This window comes from Vicugna pacos, chromosome 20, assembly GCF_048564905.1.
Source record: "Vicugna pacos chromosome 20, VicPac4, whole genome shotgun sequence".
Lineage (NCBI taxonomy): Eukaryota > Metazoa > Chordata > Mammalia > Artiodactyla > Camelidae > Vicugna > Vicugna pacos.
In genome coordinates, this window is record NC_133006.1 from 5,952,824 (window position 1) to 5,973,402 (window position 20,579).

At 40.3% G+C, this 20,579-nt stretch overlaps 1 protein-coding gene across 1 annotated transcript in view; it reads right to left on the minus strand.

Annotated features, from left to right (window-relative positions):
• Positions 1-2,621: 2,621 nt before the first annotated feature.
• BEND6 (BEN domain containing 6) overlaps positions 2,622-20,579 on the minus strand; it is a 54,510-nt gene continuing 36,552 nt past the window's right edge. The window contains exons 4-7 of the mRNA XM_006211520.4: positions 17,048-17,268; positions 15,151-15,343; positions 13,627-13,763; positions 2,622-3,902 (exon numbers count right to left, since the gene is read on the minus strand). Coding sequence (XP_006211582.2) covers positions 13,636-13,763; positions 15,151-15,343; positions 17,048-17,268 — 542 coding nt within the window. The 3' untranslated portion in view covers positions 2,622-3,902; positions 13,627-13,635. The remainder of the gene's footprint in view (positions 3,903-13,626; positions 13,764-15,150; positions 15,344-17,047; positions 17,269-20,579) is intronic.

A 20,579-nucleotide genomic window follows, 5' to 3' on the forward strand; every position in this document is an offset into this window, starting at 1 on the left:
GGATGTGATGCACAACATGGTAACACTGTTGTGTGATGTATAGGAAAGTTGTTAAGAGTATTAATCCTGAGAGTTCTCATCATAAGGAGAAATTTTTTCCTTTTTTCTTTCTTTTTTTTTTTATTGTATCTACAGGAGAAGACGGATGACAGCTGAGCCTATCTGAGTAATCATTTCACAATGTATGCAAATCAAACCAATCAACCAAATAAACTACCCCCCCCAAAAAAAATTGTTTTGGGAATTGTAAGCAATGCAATGAAAAAGGGTGAGAAAATAGCAAAAACATTTTAAAAAGTGGATGCAAAACTATCATTATTTGAATAAATTTTTTTGGCCGGGAAAAACCAAGAGGAAAGAAAGAATAGAGAAAGACAGATGTAGTAAAGTAGATGCTTAAAAAAGAAAGACACACAAACGTCAGTTTTTCTGTATAGCAGTGATCAATTACATAGCAACAACAAAACGCAACACCTAGGCATTACAATGACAAGAATTCTGTGGGATCTACATGAGAAAATGTGAATGATTACTGAGGACTGGAAAAACTATAATTTAATGCTGACTTTGTTTTTAGATATGAAGAATCAATTTTGTATACACAGATTCTCTACAAATTAGAAAATTACTTAAGTATAATCACAACAAAAATTTGAGCAGGATTTTTTTTTGAGAGTGGAAAGTTGACAAAAGGATTTAGAAATTCATCTAGAAGAATAAATTTGTGGCTGTTATGAAAATAGTCAGGAAATTTACAAAAAAGAAGGCTGAGTGATAGTTCATTTTTCTCCTGACTCCCTGCTAAAAGGAATATAGAGAAATTAATAAATCCCAAGGGCAACAATGCAAGGAAGAATTTGGGTGGAGGGTCAGAGAGGCATGTGTCATTTCCACTATCATCAGTGGAATGATTGTAACCAGGACCAACTGGGACACTGATGGTTTATGTAATAATGCTATTTAATATAATACAAGTATTATATAATAGTATTATGTATCTTGTAATTATTACATATACTTATATGTACTTCATATATTATATGTAAATATATACTGTATATATAATATATCCCAAACGTATTTCCCAGAATTAAAATTATATAAACATATTTTTCATAAAATAAGTACTATATACATATAAAATATACACCATATATGTTTCCCAGAATTAAAGGCTACAAGTATCCAAGTTGAAAGGATCCATCACATACCTAGCATGATGGATGAAAAAGGATATACAACATATTTTCATCAAATTCTAGATATCACGGAAAGAAAAGATCAAAAGAGCCTTGGGGAGGATGGGGAAACATATTCTGAATAAAAGAATGAGAATCAGAATTACATTAGACTCTTGATGGCAGAGGGGTGCCAGATTCAACACATAAAAATATAGGACATCCAGGTAAATTAAGATTTAAGATGCATGGGTATTTATTTAGTATAAGTATATCCCAAATATTTCAAGGGGTATACTTAACACTAAAACAGAATTTGGTTGCTGTTCATCTGATTCAGATTTACCTGGGAGTCTTGTATTTCAGCCAGTGACCCATCCAGCAGCACTGGGTTTAAGTCTCCAGGAAGAACATGCGAGTAGTCTTACTTCCTTTCCCGTAGTATAAGAAATCAAATAAAGCAGCAAGGAGAAATGGAAACAACAAAACCTCCTGTCCCCTGCTATTTTTAGCAAAATAGGCAGTAGATGAAATCTGCAGAATCCAAAAACTTTTAAAAATTGCTAAAAGGCGTTAAATTGGGCAAAAAATGCAAGAAGAACATCAAGGGGGCCTCCTGAGTGGCCAGTCTCAGAAAGTACCAGCGAAGTGCACTTCCTGAGAAGGAGAAACTCCTCCAGAAATGCAGAGGCTAGAAGCTGTTGCTCTAAGCGCTGAGGGTGAGGTTAGCCGGCCTCAGCACTCGTCACGAGGTCAGGGTGCAGAGAGAAAAGGCACGGGGGCACCTGGAGGGCTCCCAGCAGCGGATCTCAGAGAGATCCCGCAAAAACACACTCCCTGAGGTGCAGGCGCGCCTGGGGGTGCAGGGCTGTGTCCTCTGGACGCCGCTGCTGGGGGACCTGGGATGCAGGGCCAGGGCCAGAAGTCCCTCCAGACTCGGCGCGGTCAGGCGACCCGAGGGAGCAGGGCTACAAAACACTGTCTCAGATGAGCCACTGCAGCCAGTAGTGGTGTTTGTGCCCACAGAGGGCCTGCCCACCACCCAGGACCCAGCTGCAGACAGCTGAACCCGGAAAAACCTTGTCATTAAAACACAGGCATTCAAGAAAGGCTGTAGTACAACATCAGTGATTTTATAAGAAAAAATGTGGGAACAAGGTCCTACTGTACAGCACAGGGAACCATATTCCATATCTTGTAATAGCTTGTAATGAAAAAGAATAGGAAAACGAATATATATATATATAACAGAATCACTATGCTGTACACCAGAAATTAGCGCAACGTTGTAAATCAACTATACTTCAATTAAGAAAAAAACAAACAAAAAAAAGACAGTCTGGTGATAATGGTAATGTCTCAATGTTTGAGTGAAGAAGTCATCAGCCTAGAAGACGACTTTCTCCCTGGATTTTGTACATTAATAAGAAACAAGCAAATGCCTTTATGTTTTCAGTGGGATTTATTTATATTTAAGTAAAAGTAGCAAATGTTAACACAAGTTATTTCCTGAAGAATATTTATTTTGTTCAACCACATTATAATCAAGCAACACGTATGGAATGTTCCTGGGTCCACAGTACCGGACTCTCCATCACATGCATCCTCCTTTCTAAGTTTGTACATGACTTTGTGCACTGAAGGAACTCGGCTTGGTGTTGCCGAGTTGTCAACACGTGACAACCTGACATCGAAGGAGAAGCCTGTTGATGAAGAAGGTTCTATCTTCCATTCATTTACAAAATGATATTTGTGTGCGTGAGAGAGAGATTGTTAAACCCATATGATTTTGTTTTCAGTTATTTTCTCTTCTGATACTGTGAAAACAAATCAGTAAAAACTAAGCAGTGTAGCAATATAACCCACCAAAAACAATAGGACGTTGTATCTCATATAGGATTTTGTAGATGGTACTGATGTCTTAAATTACACAGGTGTATTTAATATTCTTCGGGCAATAAAAAGTTAGAAGCGTGTAAACAAATGTAAAAAAAGACTTCTTAAAAAGTTGATGCATTACTTTCACAATCACAAAGCTTGGGCTTATTTCTTTTTCAGGAGTGCAGTGGAATAGTTGCATATTAAAATAAAAAAGGTCTTGCAGCTCTCATTTTTTTTCCAGATTGCTACTTTATACATTTTTACATAAGAGAATAATCCTATAACTTTATTGCTAAAACACTATTACTTGGTTAGGTATGATTATCAGATTTTAGGCTGATTTTGACGCTTTCATGTTTGTGAACATTGATTATCACACTGTGTACTTTTCTAAAATATGTGCTTATGCTCAAGGTCCAAAAACTAAAAGGGGAAGTCATTGGTAATAGTAAATATACAGTAATGAATTAGGACAACGAGGAATCTTAGGGGCTGGAGTTTTTGTTGCTATGACCAGAGCTCTGATTATCCTGTTAAGTTAGCTGTACTAAAGGGAAGCACTTTGGGAGGGGAAAATGCTTATTTCCAAGAAACCATAATGCATGCTTATAAGACTGCTAGAAATTCTCTGGTCTGATGCATCACTGGTGTTGAGGGAGGAATCCACATGCAGCTTCTTCAGCGAGCTCGCGCTCCACCAGGACAGCCCTGCGATGTCCCAGGGTCCCCAGCCGTCCCCACACCTGTCTCTGTGATCACTGCCAGGGAGGCTGCAGGGCCACCCACAAGGTCCAAGGTCAGAGTGACAACTGAAGGTGCTTTTGTTTCAGGTACTTGTACTACCTATAAGAAACAAATTTATGTTAGCACTCTTAGAGTATTTTTAACGGTTGACTTATAATTTGAGTTATTCATGAGTGTGAGTTGTTTATTTTTGTGTCAACAACAAGCTTTTGCTTAAAAATACAAATTGTTAATAAGAACTATTCCTATTGAGGTGACTTAGGAATTATTTTTATGCTCTGTTCAGAGGAATTCCAGCGTAGATAGCAGCTAAAACCTTTAATATATATGTATATTTTTATCTCAAATGACTTTTTAAAAACTCAAACACACAAAGCAAAATGAACAATCCCCACATATCCATCAATCATCTTAAAAATTGTCAACTGTCATTCTTCAGTTACGCTTATTGATTGTTCCAATATCAGGCAATTTCCTAAATCTGCCTTACCTCTTTCACAACTCAAAAAAATAAAAACCCAAAAAACCTCCCCCCAAAATCCCCCAAAACCCAAAGTCATACCAATGAGTTAGGTCAGAGGTGGAATTACTGGGAAGCTAATAAAGCTTACTAATATAGGTAACTTCCAAAAAAACAGGGCTTTAGCATTATCTTCACATGTTTATATATTTTTGTTAAATTTGCCAAAATTAGATATTTCAGCCATCCTCAGTTAAGACCTCTGTCTCTTTCCATTTTAACTGCTCCCCAGTCATATTTTCTCCTCCGATTATAACCAGGAAGTGGCAGTGGGCACTTCTGAGATTTGGATTAACTGGAACATATTTTTGTGCTTTATAATCTCTTCCGTGTATAGTTACATTAGTGCTGGCCACTCCAGTATGCAGTGTCTTGTAGGAATACTATGAATGTGGTCAATTCAAAGAATATTTAAGAGCATGCACTCCATAGAAAACCTGAAATGCCCTGAAATCTTACAACGCAGATATCAAAGAAACTCAATAGTGTTTTCCCCAAATTTGACAACAATCCTAAAAATTACATTGTAAAGAGTTGAGAATTTGAAAAAAAACTCTGTAAATTGTCAAAAAGAAAAAAAAAGCAATTTTCCACCAACTATGCTAGAGAATGATCTAAGTTATTTTTCTATTCTTTCTATAGAAAAAGCTATTATAAAATTGTCAAATGAAGAAGCAGTCAACAGTTATGCAAACTCAAAAAAAGATAAAAGTACTACAGTTACTAATAAACATATGTAATTTCCCCCATATTATGTGATATTTGAGAAATTTGCTAACTTTTAAATATCATGTAGTTTTCATGATTTATTTATTCTGAATTAATTTACAGAGTTGTTACTGATGGCGCCTTCATAATTTTGTGTTTCTTTCTTAAAGAGAGTTCTCCCAATTCTATTACGCTTCAGGTCCCACAAATTCTGGCTCCATCACTGAGGTAGATAGTATTATTATCCCTGTTTGACTCAAAGTTCAGAGATGTCAAGAATTCCTCAGAAGCCACACATTTATTAAGAGGTGGAGCAGGCTTCAAAATCAGACTTTCTAAAAATAAAACACCAGACTTTCTGATCCTAGAACATTTAATTTTTCAACTTGGCTAGGCTAAGGTACCCAGTTGTTCGGTTGAATGCCAGGCTAGATGTTGCTGGGAAGGTAATTTTTAGATAAGATTAACATGTAAATCAGTAGATTTTCAGTAAAGCAGATTACCCTCCATAATGTGGGTGGGTCTCATCCAATCAGTTGAAAGCCTTAAACAAAAAGACTGAGGTCCTCCAAGGAAGAGGAATCCTTAAAAGTCCAGATAGTCTTTGGAATCAGACTGCAACATCCACTCTTCCCTGGGTCTCCAGCCTGCTAGCCTGCCCTGCAAATAGTCTATGCCAACTCCTTAAAATAAATCTAAATAAACATCCTATTGGTTCTGTTTCTCTGGAGAACCATGACTAATTCTGGAGAACCAAGACTAATGCAATAAGAAATGCAAAGAACTACATGCTAGCGTTGGCTCTCTAATAGTTACTAATCGTGTAACTTTGACAGTTCGCTTAACCTTTTTAGTTTGAGTTTCATTATCTCCAAAAGAAGGAATTCATTTTTTTCTTCCAGTATTATTGAGATATAATTGATATACATTTGTCAGGTGTACAGCATAATAATTTGACTTACAACATCATGAAATGATTGCCACAAGTTTAGTGAACATTCATCATCTCATATAACACAAAATAAAAGAAAAAGGAATTTTTTCCCTTGTGATGAGAACTCTTAGGATTTACTCTTTTAACAATTTTCATATGTAACACTCAGCAGTGTTAATTTTATTTATCATGTTGTCCATCAGATCCCTAGTACTTATTTATCTTATAGCTGAAAGTTTGTACTGTTAGAATATCCTTCATCCAGTTCTCTTTCCCTCTATCCACTTCCTCTGGTAACACCAGGCACAGATCTCATGTCTTTTTCTATGAGTTTATTTGGTTTGGGTGTTTTTTTTTTAAAGTATAGTTGATCTACCACACTATGTTAGTTCCTGGTGTACAACATAGTGATTCAATACTTCTATACTCTTCAAAGTGATCACCACAATAAGTCTCATTACCATCTGTCACCACACAAAGACATTACATTATTATTGACTATATTCTCCACGATGTACGTTCCGTCCCCATCATTTATTTATTTTGTAAGTGGAAAGCCATACCTCAGTCTCCCTCATCAATTTCACTCATCCCACCAGCCCTCCTTTCTGGCAAATATTTGTTCTGTATCTATGACTCTGCTAGTTTATGTTTATTTGTTTGTTTTGTTTTTTTAGATTCTACATATATGTGAAAACATATATTTGTCTTTTTCTGTCTGACTTTAACTTAGTACAATACCCTCTAGGTCCATCCATGTTGTCACAAATGGCAGGATTTCATTCTTTTTAATGGATATCTAACTACATATCTATCTATCTATCTATCTAAACATCTTTATCTATTCATCTGTCAGTGGGCACCTAGGTTGCTTCCATACACTGGCTGTTGTGAATAATGGTGCAATGAACATAGGGGTGCATATATCCTTTCCAATTAGTGTTTTTATTTTCTTTTGAAAAATATCCAGAAGTTGAATTGCTGGATTGTATGGCAGTTCTATTTTTAATTACTTGAGGAATCTTCGTATTGTTTTGCATAGTGGCTGCATCAATTTACATTCCCACCAACCGTGTACGACAGTTCCCTTTTCTCTACATCCTCGCCAACACTTGTTATTTGCTGTCTTTTGGTGATAGCCATTCTGACAAGTGTGAGGTGGTATCTCGTTGTGGTTCTGATTTGCATTTCTGATGACTAGTGATGCTGAGCAACTTTTCATGTGCCTGTTGGCCATCTTTATGTCTTCTTTAGAAAAATGTCTACTCAGTTCCTCTACCTGTTTTTTAATTGCTTTTTTTTTTAGTGTTGAGTTGCAAGAGTTCTTTGTATATTTTGGATATTAACTTCTTATTGTGTATGTCATTTGCAAGTATACTCTCCCATTCAGTAGGCTGCCTTTTCATTTTGTTGATAGTTTCCTTCACTGTTCTTTTTTTACCCCCTGTTCTTTGCTCTTCTTTTGTGCTCTTTCCTTGTGATTTATGTGGGGGAGGTAATTAGGTTTCTTCATTGATTTCTGCTTGGATGAGGTACTGGGGATCAAACCCCTGACCTCTTGGGTGCTGAGCGTGTGCTCTACCACTTGAGCTATACCCTTCCCCCTCTTCCCTTGTGATTTGATGACTATGTTTAGAGCTATGTTTGGATTGCTTTCTCTTTTTTTGTATGTGTATCTATTATCAATTTTTGCTTTGTAGTTACCATGAGGTTTATATATAGCAACCTACACATACATGATTATTTTAAGTTGATAATCTCCTAAGTTCAAATGCATTCTAACAACACTGCATTTTTACTCTTCCCCACCAATGTTTTTGACATCCTTTGTGTTTGTGTATCCCTTAACTACTTATTGTGGATACAGATGATTCTGTCTTTTAACCTTCCTACTTTATAAGTAGTGGGTACCTTCACTGTATGTTTGCCCTTACCAATGAGATTTTCTCCTTTTGTAATTTTATATTTCTAGCTGTGGTCTTTCTTTTCCACTTAGAGAAGTCCCTTTAATATGGCTTGTAAAGATGGTTTGGTGGCGCTAAACTCTATTAGATTTTGCTCATTTGGGAAATTCATCTCTACTTCAGATCTCAATGATAGCCCTGCTAAGTGGAGTATTTAGGTTTGATTTAGGTTTTTTTCCTTTCATCACTCTAAATATATCATGCCACACCTTTCTGGCTTGCAAAGTTTCTGCTAAAAAGTCAGCTGACAGTCTTACGGAAGTTCCCTTGTATACAACTGTTTTTTCCAAGGTTTTATTTCCTTGCTGCTTTTAAGATTCTCTCTTTATCTTTAATTTTTATTGTTTCAATTATAGTGTGCCCTGGTCATCTTGTTTGGGACTCTCTATGCTACTGGGACATGGATGTCTGTTTCCTTTCCTAGGTTAGGAAAATGTTCAGTTGTTATCACTTCAAGTAAGTTCTCTCCCCTTTCTCTCTCTCTTCTTCTTCTGGGACCTCAAAAATGTGAACATTAGTACATTTGATGTTGTCTTAGAAGTCTTTAAAACTGTCCCTATTTTTAAAAATTCTTTTGCTTTTTCCTGTTCAGGTTGGGTAATTTCCACCTCTCTGTCTTCCAGTTCACTTATCTGTTCCTCTGTATTATCTAATCTCTTGTTAATTCCTTCTAGTGTACTTTTCATTTTTCATTTCAGTTATTGTATGCTTCAGCTCTGGTTCTTCTTTGTATTTTCCAACCCTTCATTAAACGTGTCAATGTGTTCATCCGCTCTTCTCCCAGTTTGTTGGCATCTTTATGATGATTACCATGAACTCTTTACGGGGTCGATTGCTTATCTGCACTTCACTTCGTTCTTTTGGGGTTTTATCTTGCTCCTTCCTTTGTCTCCTCATTTTGCCCAATTCCCTTTGTTATTTGTATGTATTAGGTTGGTTGTATCTCCCAATCTTGGAGAGTCTTCTCCTTGTAGGAGTCCTCCTGTGGGCCCAGCAGTGCACTCCCGTCTGGTCACCAGGGCTACATGTGGTAGGCGTGCCCCATGTGGGCTGGGTGGCCCCTTCTGTTGTGGCTGGGCTGACTACTGTGGGTACGCTGCAACACGGGGCTGGCCCCTGGTCCACTTGGCTGCCAGGCCCGTGGCGTCCCTGGGCTGGTGCTGGCCCACTGGTGAGTGAGGCAGGGTCCTGGGGAGGCTGGCTGCAGCCCTGGGGTGTCCCGGGGTGTCCTAGGGCAGCTGGCTATGGGGCAGCCCACTGGTGTGCAGTGCTGGGTCCTGGCATGCTAGCTATGGGGCCAGGGGCTCCCAGGGCTGGTTCAGGCCTGCTAGTGGGCAGGGCCAGGTCTCTGCTCAGCCTGAGGGGGTCCCAGGACTGATGGTGACCAGCTGGCAGGCGGGTAAGCCTCCACACTAACAGGCAAGAGGGAGGACTTGCCAGCACCAGTGTCCTCGTGGTAGAAGCAGCTCCTCAAAATGTCTGCTTCCAGTATCTGTGTCCACAGGGGGAGTCCAAGTTGCCTCCTGTCTCTCCTGGAGACTCTTAAAGTCAGCAGCTGGTTCTGACCCAGGCTCCTTTCGGATTATTGCCTCTGAGCTGGGACCTGGAGTGTGTGCAGTTCTGCACGAGCCCTTCAAAAGTGGAGTCTCCATTTCCTACAGCCCCTTGCGTCTCCTGAATGCAAGCCCCACTGGCCTTCAAGGCAAGACGTTATAGGGGCTCGTCTTCCTGATGGAGGACCCCAGGCCTGGGAAGCTCGATATGAGTCTTGGACCCCTCACTTCTTGGGGAGAACCTCTACAAGTGTGATTATCCTCCCATTTGTGAGTCACCCACCTGGGGATGTGGGTCTTGACTGTACCGCATCTCCACCCTTCTTGTTTGGGTTCCTTCTGTATATCCTTAGTTGCAGAAGATCTTTTCTGCTAGTCTTCGGGTCGCTTGCATTGATGGATGGTCTGTAAACAGGTGTAGTCTGGGCGGGCCCTCTGAGCTCTGGGTCTTCCTACCCCGCCATCTTGGTGGCCAAAAAGTCATTTTCGACCAGAACTGACCTTTTGGACTGGGTAGTTCTTTGTTGTGGGGGCTGTCCTATGCCTTGTAAGATGTGTCACAGTATCCCTGGCTCCTGTCCACTAGAGGCCAGTAGTATCACCCAGTTATGACAACCCAGAGTACCTCCAGACATTTTCAAATATCCCCTATTTCAGGGGCAGGGACACAATGCCTCCCACTTAGTTTCAGTGCCATTGTATTCGATCATCTTTCAGTTACATGCATATGCAACACTGTGGTAGACATTATGTAAACTGGGGCTGTTACGGAAATTTCAAGAGAAGGCTGTTTGACCCCTTCATGGGGTGTTACAGAGGTGATATTCTAATATTCTGTAATTCTTAGAAATAAAATCTCCTTCAGCTCTTGTAAGAAAGAAGCAAAATAATGGAGCGAGGCCAGGGAGACTGACAGCCTCAAGCTCAAGGCCAGGCGTGAGCTGCAGGTCACTTGAGAGCAGCTGGAGGCGTGCGAATGAACGGGCGAAGAAAGGGGCTGCGTGGAATATAGCTCTCCTCCTCACAGACAGAAGTCTCAGCTGGGAAACGGTTGTCGTTTCAAATCCAAGCCAGCGGCAGCTTTGAGCTCTGCACTGGGTGGAGGGCATAGCCTACCAGGACGCACGGCGGGGTTGCTCGGTTTTTCTCGGGTGTACTGTAATTCGCAGAAGTGTTCTGCAGTACCTACTGCCTTGCTTATAGGAGTGGAAGGAAAATTATTTTTCCAAGGAATACTTTTGGGGTCGGGGTGAGGAGGGAGTGTGGTTCGCCTGAATAAATGCAGTCACTTTAGGCTCCTGTTAGTAACAGGAGCAACAAGAGAAATTACAGCAGCGTTCCACCAGGTGGTGCTATATCTGACCCATGCAGCAGGCATGGCTGAATGAGGTTGGTTTTATGCGACCCTGCCTTTCCTAGGGTATTTTCTCAGTCCTTTTGAAATAATTTGGATTTAACTATTCTTCACATGAAAGATACCTGCTAATTTAAAGAAATTCCATTTTAGTGTTAATCTCTACTTCTGACTCAAATTTTAAGCATTTCTATTCCAAGCATTATGGCAACCAAGCACGAGCCAGGCCCGGAAGGTGCCAGAACATACTATGTGGATAAAAAAAGATTTCTTCCTTTTTTCTATTTTAATTAATGTCATAGCCAGGTGATTTAATAACACCACTACTGGCAAGTACAAGCAAAACTGATATAAAAACCTTTTAGCTATAATTTCTTCAATACTCTGCTGACCATTGTCAGAGATGAGTTTTGTGCGTACCCTTGGCAGCCTGAGAGATGAAAAAGGCAGAAGTTAGGATATCAAATTGCTTTGCAGAGCTCCGAAATACCATAATGTGCTCCAGAGGACAGCCCTGTGACCTGAAGGTGTGGTTACATGGCTTTTAGACAGGGAGCTTGGCTGTTACACACCAGGATAACTGGGTCCTCATGTCAAAATCAGAAATTCTAAGGTCTCAATTAAGCAATGATCTCCTAACTGGGAGGCTGTGAAACTCACAATCAACCAAAATTTTTATTCCCTTGGGGGAGAAAAAGGCTACAAATTTCCTTATCTTCTGTAGATCTTCAAGTTGGTCTGTGAATATGTATGAGCCAAGGGAAAGAATTCCCCTGCAGCTGTTATAAGTAGATTTTTTTTGTTTGGGGAGGTTATTGTGTTCTGTTTTTTTAAGGAAGAGAGAGTATTGTTGCATCTCATCAGTGGTAGCCTTAATTGTAGAGCAAGATGGTAAAGGACCCTCGAGGAGGAGGGGGTGGGAGTCGCAGTGGGTGGGTGGTGGAGGTGGGGAGTCACTGCATTACACGCAGTTCCACATCCCAGTCAGAAGAAAAGGACACGTGGCATGGCCTCAGAGTGGCCAGGTGAAAGCAGGAAAATGGAAATCAAAGGTGGAAGTAAAGAAAAGGGGAGGAAGAAAAACAGATAAACAAATTTCTTCTGTCCAGCACAGAGAACTATATTCAATATCTTGTAATAACTTTTAATGAAAAAGAATATGAAAACGAATTCAAGTATATATACGCATGACTGGGACATGATGCTGTGCACCAGAAACTGATGCATTGTAACTGACTATATACTTCAATTAAAAAAAAAAAGAAAAGGAAAGGAAAACCTGCCCTCTTGTTTATCATATACCTGTTTATCAAATAAAATATTAATAGCACAACAGTGCATATTTATCACATAGTTTCTATCAACATGATGGAGAGGGAGGGTGAGAACAAGTGAAAGGGCCAGGACTCTGAGTGGCCAAAGCAAACACAAAATTCCACGTCCCAGTCTCACCTTGGCAGGCCCTGACCGTAACGTGTATTTCCTTCAGAACTCGCTAAAAACAAATCATTCTTCCTTTTCGTGTAATGCAAACATATTGGTAGAATCCCTCTCAAACCAATATAGACTGTAACCACTGACTTAAGGATTTCAAGCACGGAGAAGCAGAGTGGGGAGGGAGAGGAGACCCCTGAGGACTTCCAGCCCATGGTTTGTACACAGGTCGAACCACTGTTAGTGTTGTCAGTCAGTCCTGGTCATGTGCTTCAGAGATTCCCCAGGGTCTGTATCGCCCTTGTTCTAGAGAAACACCTCCTGAACTGTTGTGAGTCCCTCTTCAGGTTCCTTTCTACCCTCACTAGTGAGAGCAGGCAGATAGCTACATATGAGCAGAGAAAGGGGATGCAGGCCAAATGGCAGGAATTGGGCACAAAGGAAGGGCCCCGGCCAAATGCAGGAAACCCTACATCGTAAGCACCAGGGGCCCCTGGGCAGAGAAAGGCAAGCAGGAACCTATGGGCTGATGAGCGGTCACACAGTTTGGGGTGACAAGGGCCCTGGAGGCCAACAAGGAAAGGTGGGAAAAGGCAGGAATCTCCAGTGTACGAATGTAACCTTTTGCTCATTATGCTCTGATTTCAATAAAATTAGCCTTGCAGATTAGAAGTGCCCATCATGCACCGATGCCATGACACTTCGGACCCAGACTAAATAACGACAAAAACCCCTCCTCCCCTTGGGAAGGTGGAGCTGGAATAAAAGTCGGGAATATGACCCCAAACGCTTCCCTCCCCAGTGAATATTCCGCCCATTCATTTCACACCCTCTGTAACCCACTTGCCAAAGACACTCAGGGCAGCCGCTCACCTGAGCCTGCCCACCTCCCTTTGAGAGGGTGCTCTCCATCCCTTAATAAATCCTCACTTTACTTCCTTAACCTCTGCGTCCCATCTCTGAATTCTTTCTGCAGCGAGACAAGACCCTCACCACTGGCAACACACCCACAAGGTAACAAATGCTCTGTGAAGAAGACAAGTTCCTCAGCAAAACACACCTGGAAAACACCACCTACCCTCTCCCCTTCTTAAGACTCTGGTGCACTTGGGCATGTTTAGAGGGTGTCAAAAGACGTGAGAGGCTCGGGGAAAGGAAATCTGGGTAACTGACGCAGCACTTCCCACATGCAGCCCCCTTCCCTGCCCCTGCCTCTGCCCCCAGGAACACCTGTGAGCACCTCCCAGGCCTCTGGTCTTCTCTAGGGGTGTGTGTGCAGATCCGTGCTGTTCCGTGAGCACAGGTATTACATCTTCTTGCCCCACAGAAAGGATTGTGAAGATTTGCAAGACTTACCGAAAGGCTCTACTTAACATCCTGAGAGTTCAGATTTTTGCTTAAATTTGGCTTCTTGGTGCAGTTGTTTAGCTTTTGCCCTATCATTCTCCTAATTGAAACATCGTCTGTGTTGGGAAATAACTGTTTTGTGACTCCTGTAAAAAAAAAAAACAAAAGAAAAACAACAACCAAACACACAAAAACACCTTATCAGAAGGAAGAAGCAGACTCACAGATACAGAGAACAAACCGGTGGTTACCAGTCGGAAGGGGGGAGCAGATGGGGGAAGGAGAAGAGGTACAAACTCTCAGGTATGAAATAGGCCACGAGGATCTACTGTGCAACACGGGGACTATATAGCAAGTATTTTATAATAGCTATAAATGGGGCATAAACATGCAAACTTGTGAATCACTGTATTGTACACCTATAATTTATATAATATACATCAACTATACTTTGATAAAATTAATTAATTAATTTAAAAAACCCCACTTTATCAGGCCTTTGCATCTTAAGGTATGAGCTGAGATAAAGCATCAAGCAATTCACATTATAACTTGTCTCCATCTTGAAAAAGCAGCCCAAACACCCATGAGGTATTTAAATAGAAGAATCTACAGGCAGATTTTTCAAAGCAAAGCAAGGCATAGCAAAGGTCTGTATCATAAACTCAGCGCATACATGCTGGTCTTTCACTCAGCTTTGACCTTGGTACTGCTCTGAATGCTAAGCGCCCTTGATCCAAAATGCGAGGAATTTATTTTTATCTGTTCCCAACATCAGTTGAAACAGGTAGATTGTGATTGACTCTTTTCTAACTGATAAATGACATATGATTAACATATAGAGAGTCTGGATTCAGTGATTCTCTAAATTTGTTGGATATTTGCAAAAAAAATTACTTGGTCATATAGATTATTTTATTTAAGGAGATTAACTTAAAAACCACAAATAGGATGAAAACCATAACCTATTCTTCTGAATTAGAAATAAAGAATATATATATAGTCAAGATAAGGAAGAGAAAATAAGATACAAGCTGTTACTAAAATTTTGTTCAAGAAGATTTGATAAAATTCACTTTTCTAAAGCTATTAATTATATGAATCCAAACTCTTCACTGGTATAAAATTTATTTTTATTTGACTGACAACTTTTAATGTAAAGTTTTTTCCACAAAATTCCCCAAATATAATAAGAGGTTTTAGGCTATCCTAAGATTTTTCTCTCAAAGACAAATTCGGATATACAACAAGTTTTTTCTGTAGAGCACAGGGAACTATATTCAATATCTTATAATAACCTATAATGAAAAAGAATGAAAACGAATCTATGTATGCATATGTATGACTGGAATCTTATTCTGTACACCAGAAATTGACACAATATTGTAAACTGACTATACTTCAATTAAAAAAAAAGGGAGAAAAAAAGAAAAAGAAAGTTGAAGGAAAAAAAGATGATCAAAGAACAACTTAAACCTGAATGGCAAAATAATTTCAAATTCATTTGACAGTGCAGTGCAATCGTATCATCACCTATGATCTCTTGAACTTCATTCTGATTCATAGCTGGTTTTACCGCCTTGTCCCTCGAAGTAGAGGATTTGGCCCCTGTGAGGCTGTGTGTGGCCATGTATTCATTTGTGTAAAGCACTTGCATTAAATCATTGATGAACTTCTGAGGCTTGCTCTTGTTACAGCGGGCAATCTGCCATTTCTCAATCTTGAACTAAAATAATTAAAAGCAATAATTGAAACAACTGAGAAAGAAAAGGAAAAATATCTGAAGAAATCAGTTACTAATTGAAGGAATACATACCAGGAAACAAAATCAACATTCCTTAAGGTGATCTGTTATGCTTTTAATATATATTTTACATTTCAAGGATTAGAGGGTAATGTTATCTTTGAGAGAATGCCCCATATTTATGACGTATTTGTTCCAGAATGTATACAAATTCTTGTCATGTAACCTGGATTGGTGCCTTAAGGCCTGGTCCATCCCCAGCACTTCCTGTTAAGTGTGGTCAGCAGAGTAATGGCCAGCTGGCAATATCCACATTGTAATCCCTGGGACGTGAGAATATGTTACCTTATGGGGGGAATCAACTTTGTAAATATCATTAAAGAACTTTGAGATGCTGGATTCCTGGATTATCCACGTGGGCCCAATCGCATCACAAGAGCCCTTTAATACAGAAGAGGGAGACAGAAGAGTAGGTCAGAAAAAAGACACGGAGGAAGGAGGAGAAATCTGAAGAGTGAGGGGGACTCGGCGTGCAGGGCTGACTTGGAAGACGGTTGGAAGTGGGCCATGAACCAGGGAACGGCGTTCAGGTTACAGTCGGCCGTAAAACAGCTCTACTACCGCGAGAAACTGAATTCTTCAGCAGCCCCCGTGGGCAGGAAACAGACTCCCTCCAGAGCCTCCAGAAAGGAGTGCGCCTGCCAGCACCACACCTCGGACCTGCAGAACGCTGGGGTAATACATTTGCATTCTTGCAAATCACCGAGTGTGCAGTGATCTGTTACATAGCAGAAGGAAACCACTGCACTAAGATTCAAATATTCTGAACGTTAGATTGTGAGGATTTAACTGCTGTCTCATGATGACATATTTTCCCAGGCTGATACCTGATTCTAACAGAACTTATACCTCTAGCCACTGTTTCTTTTTTTCCTGTTTTCATTTGGTATCATTTGATTAATTTTTTTGTTTTTATCTGTTTTTATACATAGTGGTTAACATTTGCAAATCTCAAACACCCAAATTTATCCCTTCCACCCCCTTTCCCCCGGTAACCATAAGATTATTGACTACGTCTGTGAGCCTGTTTCTGTTTTGTAGCTGAGTTCATTAGTGTCCTCTTTTTTCTTTTTTCTTTTTAGATTCCACATATGATATCATATGGTATTTTTCTTTCTCTTTCTTAGCCTCGGTTTCTCGACTAAGAGAAGCTGGGAGAATAGAACTGTGTTCAGCAGGCAGGCACGGGATGAGACTCACCTCGTCTCCCTGGTGTAGTTTTAGGACCCTTTGTGTGTAATTGTCCCTCTGCCACTGGTTTAGGAATTTTCTAGTTTTTTGTCGTTTGGAGGGTGGGGAGGTGATTAGGTTTATTTATTTACTTTAATGGAGGTACTGGGGACTGAACCAATATGTTAAGCATGTATGCTAAGCATGTGCTCTACCACTGAGCTATAGCCTCCCCCCTAAGAATTTTCTGGCTTAACTTCATCATTGTCCACAATTTGGCTTTAATTTTCCAAGTTGGAAATTTCTTTCACAGATGTTAGATTTATTGTCAAAGGTGGCTTTATGTAGTCAGAACATGGCGATCGACTTGAAGTCACCCATGATCATTTGGGCTTTCCCCTGAATTTTGTGTGTAACCGTGTCCCAGGGGGAGGTAGGGCAGGTTGTCCAGCTGACCTGTTTCTCGTCCACATGATGCTCCTCTTCAGCTTTCAGGGAAATTGGTGAACTGGAATTAGAATTAGAATTGCTGCACGTGGAGGCAAATGAGTCTGGTGAGGAGTTATTTGTTGCTCTCCAGAGGGTGGACGCCGCCGTGGTCAGGGTTCCTCCACCCTTGAGCAGGGCCTCGGCCATCCCCACCAACTCTTCAAACTGGGTGACCGCCTGTGGCAACACTACAATGGCAAGAAAAAGTAACATTTTACAAGTACCTTGCACAACAGGGGCATCTATTTTTATTGTGTGTACACGCAGAGAAGCAGGGAGAACCCATTGGTAACACTCGCTACCTTGGGGAAATGAGCATGGTAAGAGGAGTGGTTGGGACATCTTTACTTTTCATTATTAAATAAGTTAGTAATTGCTGAATCGTAACTTACAGACATTTGGTTATTGTATTCAAATGTACGTGCATGACTTTGTAACCAAAATGAACTTTTTCTAGTTGTGAATGGTATTATCTGACGGTGTTTCACCACTTGTTTGGTGACATTACTGTTTTTGTTTGCTTTTTTGGGGGGGTGGTAATTAGGTTTATTCACTTACTTATTTAATGGAGGGACTGGGGATTGAACCCAGGACCTCGTGCATGCTACTCGTGCGCTCTACCACTGAGCTACACCCTCCCCCGCTGGAGACATTACTGATTCTATTATGTCACCTTACAGATACGCAGAGTAGGCCAGTCAAGTGAGAAGATAAAATAAACCATTTCTATGGCCTTAGTGTATGATTTGCCAGGGAGTCAAATGCCATCAAATTAATAAAAATTCATTGCCACAGTTCAGGCCTATGTTTCCACGTGTTAAAGATGGGTTTTGGTAATCAACTGAATGTTCTCTTTGTTCCTTTTTTTTTTTTAATGTAAACTTACACATTCAAAGGTTTCATGCCTCCTTGTAAAATGATCTTCTCTGTTGTTATATCTAGTTTGTTTCCTAAGGACAAATAACGTTTTGTTGGCATTGGGAGACACTTTGAACCCTATGTAATTCAGCCCCTCACTGTACAGTTGAGGGTACAGCCTGCTGGAGAGGCAAAAAGACTCTGAAACTTTTCTGTACTTTTCTACACATTTTATTGAGCTGTATAATCTTTAGAATGATAGTTGATTTGAGAGCTGAAAATCAGGCCTATTGAGGACATGTTCAAATTAATACATTGTTAATAGAGAAATAGAAAATCTGCTAGAGAAGAAAATCTTATTTTTTATTCTTTCCATTAATATTTGCTAAGCCTCTCTCATATGCCAGACAGCTGTTCAATCAGTGATCATTTATTGAGCACTTAATAATATCAGACATTTATCTAGCTTTTACTCTGTGCCAGGTGCTATTCTGTGAACTTAACCGATGTCTGATGTTCATTTAATACTCATTGCAACTCTCCAAAATAGTTACTGCCCTTACCCCCGATTTACAGATGAGGACAGTTAGGCAACGAGAGGTTAAGTAACCCGTCAGGGTTAACTCAGTTCGTGAAAAGAAGAGCCAGCATTCAAATTCAGACTCCGCCAATTCCATGCTATCAACTTCTATGTTATACAGACTCTCAACGTCTGCTACCAGTTAGGCGCCAGGGATGAGACTGGGAGCAAATTCAGATATGATCCTAGAGTTTTGGAACTGGGAGGGGGTGGGGAGCATTATTTACATGCCCGTGCTGTGTATAAGAATGTGAAGTCTGGCCTCCTGCCCTAGCCCTGCCCCACCCAGTTCCTGGGAAGTAACCTGTAAACCCTGGAGTTTCCCGGGCGACAGCAAAAATGTCTTTGTTATTCATGGTGAGCCCCTCAGAACACAACTGATTCATGTTCATGCTAAGGAGTTTCTCAGGGTGGGGACGAACACACCCAATAGTCTTAGAGTGGAAGCTGACCACAGCCAGGAAGCCAGAAATACTTTGAGACTGAATTCAACCATGTCGGCAATTGATCAATCAATCAATCATGCTTATGGAATGAACCCTCAGTAAAAACTTAGGACACCCGAGCTCGGTAAGCTTCCTGGATGGACAATGCTCCATGCATATTGTAACATATAAATACTAGGAGGGTAACGTGCCCAAGGACGACAGAAGCGCCACGTTTGGAAACTGACCAGACTGCCCTGTGCGTCTCTCCCAACTTTGGCTGTTTCTTATTTGTATTCTTTCTCTGTACTAAATGGAGCCACGAGTATAATAGGTTTCTGGGAATTGAGCCTCTGTGGCAGATGACTGACTCTGAGGGTGGTTCTGGGAAACCGCTAAGCTTGCAGTCAGTATCAGAAGTCTCAGCCGACTTGGCAGGCTAGAGGACGCACCCTTGACCTTGTGGCTTGGCTGACTCCAGATGCAATGGGAATTAAGTAGCTGGAGGGTGGAGGAGGAGGAGGTTGTCAGGGGCACAGGAAACAAGTTCTGTATTTGAGGAACTGCAAGGAGGCCAAAGCTGGAATATAAAGGTAAAGGGGGGAATTCTGCATAAAGCATGGTTTGGAGAATACTCACTGTTTTCTCTAATGATGAAAGGTGTACATGTTGAGTGGAATACATCCTTCCTGCCATTTCTATCTCTGTATCTTTATCCATTTTCATTTATTTTTTAAATATAATTAGGATTGTGTTATATGCATAGCATTTTTTTTCTATTAAGACTGTAATTTGAAAATCTTACCTATTTTATTAAATCTTGGAAAATAACTTTTGAGGTCGAATTTATTTAGAATCAAAAGCAAGAGCTTACATGAAGTCTGAGCAGAAGTTAAGTAGGTAAAGGGGAGTGAGTCTGACAAAAGGATATACCCAATTAACACACACCCATCAAGAAATAGAACATTTCCATCCTTCCAGAAAGGTGCCTCGTGTTCCTTCCAGATCAACCCCTGGACTCACCTGAGAGGCAACCACGAATGTGACTTCTTTTAGTTAGAGATATGTTTTACCTGTTCTAGAATTCCATATGAATGGATTCAAACAGTATATTCTCCCTTTTTTGTCTGACTCTTTTTTTTGCTCTGTATAATGTTTTGAGATTCATTCATGCTGCTGTGTATGTCAGTTATTTATTCTTTTTTGTTGCTGAGTAATGTTTCATTACATAGATACTCCACAATTAAAGTACCCATTCACTTGTTGATGGGTTATTTTCCACTTGACAACATGACTTGAATAATTCCCTAGTATTCTAAGGTATTGATGTTTTACAATTTATTTAAATGTTCCTTTTTCCTTTTTGGAATTTGGGTTGCTTCCAATTTTTCTTTTTTTCATAATTGAAAAAATCATTTTTAATTTGTCTTTGGGGGGTAAGGTAATTAGGTTTATTTATTTATTTAATAGAGGTACTGGGGATTGAACCCAGGACCTTTTGCATGCTAAGCATGCACTCTACCATTGAACTATACCCCCCACCCAATTTTTCTTGATTGCAGAGAAAACTCTTATGAACTGCCTAACACTCACGCCTGTATATGCATCTCTGATCATGTCAATGCTGTGAATTCCT